The sequence below is a fragment of the Camelina sativa genome, chromosome 4 (assembly GCF_000633955.1).
Source record: "Camelina sativa cultivar DH55 chromosome 4, Cs, whole genome shotgun sequence".
Classification (NCBI taxonomy): Eukaryota; Viridiplantae; Streptophyta; class Magnoliopsida; order Brassicales; family Brassicaceae; genus Camelina; species Camelina sativa.
In genome coordinates, this window is record NC_025688.1 from 14,781,101 (window position 1) to 14,792,067 (window position 10,967).

General features: G+C 33.0%; 1 protein-coding gene and 1 pseudogene across 2 annotated transcripts in view; both read left to right on the top strand.

Moving 5' to 3' along the window:
* Positions 1,053–5,505, top strand: LOC104780581 (annotated as a pseudogene).
* The window catches only part of LOC104780582 (ABC transporter A family member 4-like), a 5,801-nt gene continuing 3,442 nt past the window's right edge, over positions 8,609–10,967 (top strand). Inside the window, exons 1-8 of one of the 2 annotated variants that reach the window (XM_019244658.1) lie at positions 8,609–8,797; positions 8,874–9,237; positions 9,354–9,436; positions 9,510–9,654; positions 9,983–10,102; positions 10,191–10,321; positions 10,418–10,576; positions 10,667–10,829. In XM_019244658.1, the coding sequence (XP_019100203.1) occupies positions 8,726–8,797; positions 8,874–9,237; positions 9,354–9,436; positions 9,510–9,654; positions 9,983–10,102; positions 10,191–10,321; positions 10,418–10,576; positions 10,667–10,829 (1,237 nt within the window). In that variant the 5' untranslated portion in view covers positions 8,609–8,725. The remainder of the gene's footprint in view (positions 8,798–8,873; positions 9,238–9,353; positions 9,437–9,509; positions 9,655–9,982; positions 10,103–10,190; positions 10,322–10,417; positions 10,577–10,666; positions 10,830–10,967) is intronic. The other variant, XM_019244659.1, reaches the window with a different exon arrangement.

Here is a 10,967-nt window from a genome sequence, read left to right on the forward strand (position 1 = left end):
TTCCTTAACAAACGGAAAAATCTTCTTTTGGTTGTCGACAGAAAATAATTAATAACTTTTGATAGTATAAGAAATGTATTTATTCAAAGAGCACTTTGAGTCTTTGACAAGCTGATTTTAAAAAGTTACTAATAAACATCTGGAAATCCCAAAAAAAACCCACGATAATCTATTCCAACTATATCATATTTTTTTAAATTATTTTGGTCAGATATAGGAAGGATTTGATAGTATTTTTTATTTGCTAACGAGGATTTGGTAGTTTCTTTTTAATAGTAGTACTAGGTACTATCCTCCGATAAATTGTGAGCTGAATTTTTTTTGATAAAAATTTATAATAATTTATTTTGTTATTATGTTATTTATAATAGTTTATGTTTAAAAATTTGTTGCTTATATTATAATTTTTATATTTTAAAAATGTTTGTTGAAAACCTGTTAATAAAATATTTGCAAGTAATGAATAAAACTATTTAAATCTTTATCAGTTAAACGAAATTTTTGTTATAGTTGTGAAGTAAGTAAAAAGAAATAACTAACATGTAAAAAATAAATCTTATCTGTTAGTTTTTTTAAGTACAAATTAGTTTTGATTCTAATAGATTTTTTTATTTTATTTTTCTACAATTTATTTTATTTGATGTGTTCTCTATTTTCGTTTTTTTTAATTAGAAATATTTATTTAATTAATATTTAATTTTAATTAAATTTTTCTAATGGTAAATAAATATAATTTTTTACACATTTTAAGGTTAGTTTTATATTTGTATTTCTCAATTAATATAGTAGAATACTTTATCGATGGTGCACACACGTAAAAACTAAATTATAGAAATAATTTTTTGAACCCTTAGGTTTGACGAATCAAAAAGGGTCGTGAGGATCACTCATTCGAAAGTCCAATATTGATTTTATTGCTATTTATTTTCTTAGCTATCGCATTTTAAATTATAGTATAATGCAATTTATCAAATAAAAAAGGTAGCCTTAATACAATGGGTACGTAATTTTTGGTGTACAAAGAAGAAGGGAAGCTGCCGAAAGCGTCATCAATGGCGGATTCTGCTCCAGCCAGCTTCTTGACGCGTGCTAATGCCATACTTAGAAAAAACTTAACCTACCAGGTTCGGTGTTTTAATTCATGTCACGTAGTAAAAATGTAAAATCCATTATTACACATACATATACGCATGCACGCGTCTGTCTACTAGCTAGTAGTATTATATCTGATCAATTTTGTGTGCAAATTTGAACATCTCTATTGATATTCTTATGCATGTTCTTTGGTGGTTTTTGTAGAAACGGAACATATGGAGCAACGTTCGACTCATCATGATCCCTTTCTATCTCTGTATATGTCTTTTGTGTATCCAAGCTCTGTTCGATTCACAAGTCAATAACTCTGTAGATAATCAATGTGGATGTAAATGCATTGAAAAAACTGGAGAGGGCAATTGTGAAATGGTCTGCGGTGTCCAATATTCGTCTAGGGACCAAGGAGTCTTTTGTGCTTTCCCAAAACCTCAACCATGGCCTCCTCTGATATATCCTAATCCCGCATCCCCAGGCTCGCGCTGCTGATGCCAGTTTCACTGATGACTCATGCAGACGAAAAAATATTTGTCCTGTAACTATACTTCTCACTGGGAATAATCATTCTCTTGGAGCAAGTATGTCAAATTCTCTTCTTCTTTAGCCTTTAGGCATATTGTTCCACACTGTTTTCCATTGGAACTAATGATCATGTTTTCCCCAGCTTTATCTAATAACCTTCTCAAGAGGTCTTTTACAATGGATCCCTCTGACCTCTTTTCCGGTGTAGCGGATAATCTCTTGGTAAGTTCTCCCAGTGTGTGATGTGAATATATATCTCTGTGATAGTTTTTTACTTTGAGCTTATGTTTTCAGACTACAACATATAAGGGAAGTGCCACCAATTATCTTGATGCAGGGATTGTCTCAGATCTTAGCATGTACAACATCCAACCTCGGTGCCCTCCAAATTCTAACTTTACATTCTCAGTTGGACAAGCACCTCTCAATTTTACCAAAGGTACAAAGTTTTCTTTTTTCCCCTAATTTAGACGTTCAAAGAATAATGAGATGCACATTTTACTTTCTATTGAATGATAATTTTAATTAGTTTGTTAAATATACATTTTGATTTTCTAAATTTTCCATACTAAAAATTTTCATCTGAAACCAGAGATGAGATGCGTTCAAGGATTGAATCTTTGGAGAAATAGCTCTAGAGAGGTCAATCATGAGATTTTTAAAGGTTATCAGCAAGGGAATTCTGATGGGAAAATAAGTGAGATTGTTGCAGGTTGTAATTTGANTAAAATCTTTTTTTTTTTTTTTTTTTTTTTTTTTTTTTTTTTAAATCTAGAGTTCTTAGCAATTTAGCATGCACATGAAATTCTGAATGTTTTGTTTTTTTTGTTACTTTAGCGTATGATCTTTTGGACACCGATAGGAGTAACTTCAATGTGAACATATGGTATAACGCAACCTACAAAGGTGAAGCAGAAAATAGAGGAAATAAGCGTAATATTAAGTTGGTCCGAGTTCCCCCCTTAGTCAATTTGGTAAGGAACTAAGTGATGTACAAAAAGCTTCCTCTTCTTTGCAAAATGCCTTTTCTACAATGAACATATATATTCTCATAAATACTTTGCAAAACTGCAGGTATCAAATGCTTATCTTCAGTATTTGCAAGGCCCCGGGACAAAGATGTTGTTTGAGTTTGTCAAAGAAATGCCCAAACAAGAAACTAAACTTCGTCTAGACATCGCGTCTCTAATTGGTTCAGTATTCTTCACATGGGTTATTCTTCTTCTGCTACCTGTAAGTTTTCTTACAACAGACAGACTCCTTTAGGCTCTCACAATACTCATTCTACATTCTTTAAATCTTGGAAGCAATTTCGCCAATTGTTTTCTCAAAAGCCTATATCCATAAGAGTCATATAATGACATGCATTTATATGCAGGTGATCTTGACCCCATTGTGTATGAGAAGCAGCACCGTCTAAGAGTTATAATGAAAATGCATGGCCTAGGAGATGGTCCATATTGGATTATAACCTACGCCTATTTTCTCGCCATATCCACGTTATACATTATATGCTTGATGATATTTGGCTCAGTAATAGGTATGTTATCCATTGTTATGTCTTAAGGAGCAAGTTACCTTTTCTGGTGTTATTATTATAGCAGCTATAGTTCTTTGCAGGACTGAAGTTCTTTCGCCTTAATGACTTCAGCTTCCAGTTCGTTTTCTATTTTCTCTAAATAAATCTGCAAATCTCCATGGCCTTTCTAGTTTCCTCAGCATTTTCAAAGGTTGAGACAGCATCAGGTAATAACTTAAGTCACACGTTTTCAAAATGTGCTCAAGAAATTTTTGGTGCTATCATGAACACTCTCTCTCTTTTATGGTCAAACTATAGTTATTGCTTACGTATACGTATTTGGATCCGGGCTACTGAGCTTGTATCTCTTCCACTATCTTATTGAAGATTTATCGTTTTCGAGTAAGTTATCAAGATGAACTTGAGGTACAGTTATCTGCTTTCTTTGTTGAAATGTTTATTCTCACAACTGACTACAAAGCTAATGTAATCTTTTGTTTATCTAGGAGGATGGATTTTTGTCCTGGAGCTGTTTCCTGGCTTCTCATTGTACCGTGGGTTGTATGAGCTCGCGCAATATGCTTATGAGGGAAACTTGAATGGGAAAGATGGGATGAAGTGGAAACATTTCAGTAGTAGTGCAATGGATGAAGTTTTCTACATCATTATCGTTGAGTGGTTTGTTGCACTCATTGCAACATATTATATCAATAAGATATCTTCATCGGGAAAACACCCTTTGTTTTTCTTGAAAAAACAAAAAGCTTTCAAGAAATCCCATTATCCACAAAGTACTAGCATGCACAGACAAGTCTCTACAGTTTCCGTAGAAATGGAGAAACTAGATGTCATTCAAGAGGTATTTCAAAAGGAATTCAGAACCCGTTCTACGTTCTTTGCATTTTTTTCTAGCTGTTTTGAATTTTTTTTCTTTCTTTTAATCAGAGTGAAAAAGTTAAGCAATTAATGCTTGAGCCAAGCATAAGCCATGCGATTGTATGTGACCACTTGAAGAAGGTATATCCAGGTGCGGATGGGAACCCGCCTAAAAAGGCAGTTCGAGGGTTATCTCTTGCAGTGACTTCAAGTGAATGCTTTGGCATGTTAGGGCCCAATGGCGCTGGCAAGACCTCTTTCATCAATATGGTTAGTACTTAAATGGTCATAACAATATTTTGTGCTTTTAGTTGAGCTTATCTTCTCATTTGAAAAACTCTCCCAAATTATATAAGTAGTATTGTATTATATTATTCTTTTCAGATGACTGGTCTTGTGAAACCAACATCTGGGGCAGCTTTTGTTCAAGGTTTGGACATATGCAAGGATATGGACAGAGTATACACAAGTATGGGTGTATGCCCACAACATGAGTAATCAATTCTTAGAACATTTTTACTCTGTTCATTTAAACAGAAGATCATTTAGTTGTTTATCATTCTCTTATAGTCTGTTATATGTGTACCAGCTTGCTCTGGGAAACACTGACAGGAAAGGAACATCTGCTCTTTTTTGGGAGACTTAGGAATCTCAAAGGCTCTTATCTCAACCAAGTATGTTATCAATCTTAATAACGTACCATTTGTTTTACTCTTATAATAATAAGTATCAACACAACAGTTCATGGATGATCATTTTATGCATATCAGGCTGTAGAAGAGTCTCTTAAGAGTGTGAACCTTTTCTACGGAGGAGTTGCTGATAAACCTGCTGGAAATTACAGCGGAGGTATGAAAAGACGGCTAAGCGTAGCCATTTCACTTATCGGGAGTCCTAAGGTACGTATTCATTCATTTGGCTTACTCATTTTTATTCGTTAACCACTTAGAGAGGTTAAGGTTTAAAAAATGCATTTTTCCTTATGTTAATTCTCTTAAAAGGTGGTTTATATGGATGAGCAAAGCACAGGACTTGATCCAGCTTCAAGAATGAACCTGTGGACAGTCATCAAGAAAGCAAAAAAACACAGTGCGATAATCCTCACTACTCATTCAATGGAAGAAGCAGAGTTTCTTTGTGACCGATTAGGGATTTTTGTAGCCGGAAGGTTACAATGTATAGGGAATCCAAAAGAGCTAAAAAGAAGGTATGGCGGATCTTATGTGTTAACAATGACAACATCATCAGAACATGAGAAAGATGTGGAGATGTTAGTTCAAGATGTTTCTACAAAAGCCAAGAAGATATATCACATTGCAGGGACACAAAAATTTGAGATCCCAAAAGAAGAAGTCCGGATCTCAGAAGTGTTCCAAGCGGTGGAGAAGGCGAAGGGAAATTTCAAGGTGTTTGCTTGGGGACTTGCGGATACAACTCTTGAAGATGTTTTCATTAAAGTTGCTAAAACTGCTCAAGCCTTTAATGTATTCTCTTGATTCTTCTTAAGTTTGGTTATGTTCATTTGATAATCGCAAATGACTGCGATTGTGACTGCGACTATGAATCGCATGATGTTGTTCGTTTAGCAATTGTGCGACTGATCGCTGTCACTAATTGCTACTTATAAACAGCTGCTGCGTTGATTTTTTCTGCGATCAAAAAGTTTAGTCGCTATCACGACGACTAATCGCATCGTTTAGTAAAACTATACCAAGAAGAAAAAATATTGATTTTCTTTTTGCAGAATCAGACAAAGAAAAAAAAAAGAGCTTGAATCAGATAAAGAAAAAAAATGAAATCTCGAATCAGTCCTAATAAACCAAGAAAAAAATATTGAAGAAAATTTTGCAGAATTAACTATACAAAAACGTAAAAATAGAAAACAATATGGAAGCGGAACTTGATTTATTTTTCACAAAATATACGCGTTTTCAATTGCGATGAAATTGTTTTTTTAATCAAATAATTCTTAATAATGTAAAAGTATATTGTCTCTTGGTTAGACTAAACAATCCAAACGAAATAGCGATATCATCTATTGAAAGATGAGAGATGCGCCTAGACATTCTAATAATGGAGAAAATTTTCACTTTTGCAAAATTAATGAAAAAAGGAATATTGATTATTGAACCTGTCCATTTGTCTGTACAAAACGACGAACAACTTATTATATACAGAACTATATGTATTTCATTGGTTCATTAGAAAAAACACAAAATAAGTAAAAGATAAGAGAAAGAGCTATATTGATAATAACCAAGAACACAGTAATTTATTGGAGCTATAGGACTCTAAATCTCTCTCTCAAAAAGTTGCAGAAAAATAAAGTTTATGGGTGTCTAAGACTTTCAAATAATATATATATATATATATATATATATATATATTAAAACACGTCAGAGACTAGTCTTGCAATTATGAAAAATTTCGGGATATTTTGTAAATTTTTCAAAATTTGGGCTTCGTGTGTCGGCTTACTTGGGTGTCCACCGACACCTAGGGTCGATCGACACCGTCACTTTATCTTTTACTTGAATATCTTCCTATATCCTTTAAACTTGATCATCAAGAATTTATAGAAAATCTAAGAGAATCCCAACCATTTTACTCAAAGTACTATATATACTCTTCAATCATATCACCGAAATGCATCAAACTCTACCACACCTTCTCTAAGCTCTTACCGAAGACACAACTATTACTTCAATGACTTCTTCCTAGATAGCCTTTTATTTTTCTTTTTTTAAACAATCATCTTTGTTTTTTTTTCTATTCTGTTATCTCGACAATTTTGATTTTTCCTTCTGTGTGTAAAAACTTATATAGCTATGTGGAAAAATGTCGGGTTGACAAACTTATATAGCTATTTTTCCTTCTCGACAATTTTTATTTGTGAAAATATATACACAAAGACTATGAATTATGTGTTATGTCCATATGTAAAAATCCGAAAATGCTATCACTAACAAAATGGCTAGCATTTCGAAATAATGACTAATTAATAACCTACTTTTATATTTAATAGCACCCAAATTATATATTTTTTTTTTTGAAGCACTCAAATTATATTATCGGGTTATTTTAAGTATGCTGGGTTATAGTATTTGTAATATTGAAAACATATTTTATAGGATAAATTATTTGGAACATATATACAAAATATCATTATCTTTACTTTTCTATAATTTCAAATTTCTATGTTATGCAAATGTGAAACTTAATTTAAATATAAAAAGTAAGAAATCTAATATGCATATATATATATATATATATCGCTATTTTACTTTTACAACTACTAATTATTAATAATCAAACTTCACAGAATAACTATCAACCATATACATAATAGTCAAACTAACCTCATATATATATATTAGAAGCATATAAATCTTATGAAATCGAAAGCATAATCCTACAAAAATACTGTTTTGTGTGGCTTTCACAATTCATCATGAAAAATAAATTGCTAAATGTATGCCGTTACAAGAGGAGACCATTAGATCATGTTGATGGAAAATTAAAAAAAAAAACTCAAAAAACAAATATCAGTGAGAACATAGACATTTACTAACACATATTATAATTAACTAAAAAATAGTATATTTTTGTATTCATGCATAATACTGTAACATATATATTTAAATTAATTCAAAAAATACATACTACTTATAAACAAAATCATAAATTTATATATAAAAATAAAATTAAAAAATTGTCGTGTGGTATACCACATGATAAATCCTAGTTAACTAAAGTATTTTTTTACATTCATTTTGATGCAACTGGTTTTAATTTGTATACAAACGCAACATCCGAATGCATAAATCAATTGACAAAATGGACAATATTTGGTGTAAATGGTCATGATGTTATACTATAGGTCTATAGCAGCTGCGTATTAATTTAGTGGGAATCAATTAAATTACAGTAATCTTTTTGAGCAAGACACGATTGAGAGTCTTTCTCACATCATTGTTTTAAGTTTTTGGACACTTAACGTGTTATAGATATCGACGTGTTTCTAACGGTAAGGCCATATATAGTCAACTAAATTGCCCCCACATATCTTCTCGATTTGTGTGATAGTTATTGAAGAATTTAGGTTTCGTGGAATCACTCCCTTTCTTTGGCAATATGCAAATAAATAACAACTGAAGTTGACTCGTTTGTCTAGTAGTCGATGCTCCTTGGATTCGAGTCTTCTAGGAAGAGAAAATGTATCGAGCGAGAAGATGACAATCTAGGTTTCATTAAGTCATATCAATTTAGAGAGATTCGTGTTTGATTTTTCGTTTGGAATTTGTAACGTGCGTTGTATTTGTGTTAAGTAGTGGACTTTGACTAAGCACGATGTGGACTTCCCACTAAGTATAGTTTTATAACTGTGCTTCAAAAACTTGTACGTACGTATATGTCTTTGGGATTAGTCGGATTCGTGGTGATAGTTAACCTTTTGAATAAATAAATAATACTATTAAAATGGAAATTTCGCTGAAATTATGAGTAACAGTCTAACAAGACATAATTAATAGCTCAACTACTTTCGTTTTAATATAAAAATGGTCTCAATCTCAGTCCATTAAATATCCGAAAGTCAAATTAAAAGTCGTATCACATGGATCTCAGTATCTCACATTGCATATCATAAGTACTTAAAGTCACGAAATCCAAAACAGAGTGAAAAAAGAAGAAGAAGCGAGTACAGAAGCTTCATCCATGGCGAATCATGTTTCAGCCAGTTTCTTGACTAGAGCCAACTCCTTGTTCAGAAAAAACTTAACCTATCAGGTTTGCGCAACTAAAATACATACTTGCATGTGTTAACATCCATAGATGTTAATATATTTTATATCAACTGTTATAGAAAAGTAACATATGGAGCAACGTTCGGCTCATCGTGATCCCTTTCTACCTCTGCGTGCTTCTAGTAGGGATTCAAGTCTTGTTCGATACTCAAGTTAATAACTCTCCTGATAATCGTTGTGGTTGTCGATGCATTGAGAAAAATGGAGATGGCAAATGCGAAAGAAAGAGTTGTGGTTTGCAATATTCAAATCAAACTCAAGCCTCCTTTTGTGCTTTACCTAATCCTCCACCGTTGCTTTCGTTGCTACAAATTCCTAGTCCTGAAAATCGTTCAGTTGATCGTGCCCATGGCTCATGCAGACGAACAGGATCATGTCCTGTAACTATTCTTGTTACTGGAAATAACCATTCTCTTGGAGCAAGTAGGCCTTTTAATTACTCCATCTCTTTAATTTTAACTTATGGGTCTTTTTAACTTCATATGTGGGATCCTAACAGTGTCCTCTAGAACACTAATCTTCACTTTTTTTTTGTTTAGCTTTATCTCAGAATCTACTAGATACTTCTTTCACGGTGAACTCCTCTGACAATTTCTTCCGTAATCTCGCATACAATGTCTTGGCAAGTTCTTCACTCTTTGATTTTCGGTTGTTTTAGTCTACCAGGATTTATCATTGAGTCTATGTATATTCAGGGTACAACATCAGAAGCAGACTACACCAATTATTATGATCCAGGGATACACTCTGATCTTCCCATTTTCCAAATCCGACCTCGGTGCCTTCCAGCCACCAACTTGTCATTCTCGTTCCGACAGTCACCTGTCACGTTTCATAAAGGTAATTAGTTCACAAAATTATGTTGACGTGTTAGTCACTGCAATAATTCTAGGAGATTTTTCAAAAGGTTACAATTTATTTTGTAAAATTCTTTCTAACATGTATCACTAAACAGTCAAGTGGACCTAATATGGTGAACATAAATATGTAGATTCTACTTTTTTTTTTTTTTTGACAGATGTAGATTATACTTAAGCAGTTGTTCTTCGTAAGTTTAAATGTAATCTGACTGCATTCTATGTTCCAAGTTAATTTGTTAAAAATTAATATTTCTTGGGACTCACTCAAAGCTAGCTTATAAGAAAATTGTTATAATGTGTTAAAGCAGAGGTGAGATGTGTTCAAGGATTGGTTATCTGGAGAAATAACTCTGTAGAGGTCAATGATGAGATCTTTAAAGGCTACCGTCAAGGAAATCCTGAAGAGATCATCAATGAGGTCGTTGCAGGTTTATTCCACTTCTCTTATCATTTGTCTCGGTGTTTTACATATGCAGCTTATGACTTTTTTTAAAAATTTCTCTGGTTTTATATCAGCATACGATCTCTTGGACACCGGTAAGAACAACTTCAATGTGACCATCTGGTATAACTCTACATACAAGGGAGATTTTAAATTACGAGATAGGCGAGTAAAGTATGTCCGGGTTCCTCGCTCAGTCAATTTGGTATAAGAAACTAATTAAGTGCTTCATGTTTTTTTTTTGTACCTAGGACAAGTCTTTTGATCAAACCCATTCTTAGACTCTGCAAGACAAATGCAGGTTTCGAATGCTTACCTTCAGTTTTTGCGTGGCCCGGGGACAAAGATGTTACTCGATTTTGTGAAAGAAATGCCCAAACAAGAAAGTATGCTTCGAGTTGACATAGCATCTGTCATTGGTCCCGTTTTCTTAACATGGGTTATTGTTCTTTTATTCCCTGTAAGTTTGTTTTCATTAGAATGCTTCATTCAGTCTTGGATAAAAAAATCAATCATGGGATTTTAATAGTTAGAAGCATTTTCTATGCAGGTGATCTTGAACTCATTGGTGTATGAGAAGCAGCAACGTCTAAGAATTATAATGAAAATGCATGGCCTAGGAGATGGTCCATATTGGATGATAACATACGCATATTTTCTAGTCATATCTACGTTATACATTATATGCTTGATGGTATTTGGCTCAGCAATAGGTATTTGTGTCGTTACTACTATATCTTAATGTAAATATTTTCTAATCTTGTTATATAAAGGTCAACGCATTTTTGAGAGTTATTATTGCTCGTTACAGGACTTAAGATCTTCCGGTATAATGACTACAGCATCCAGTT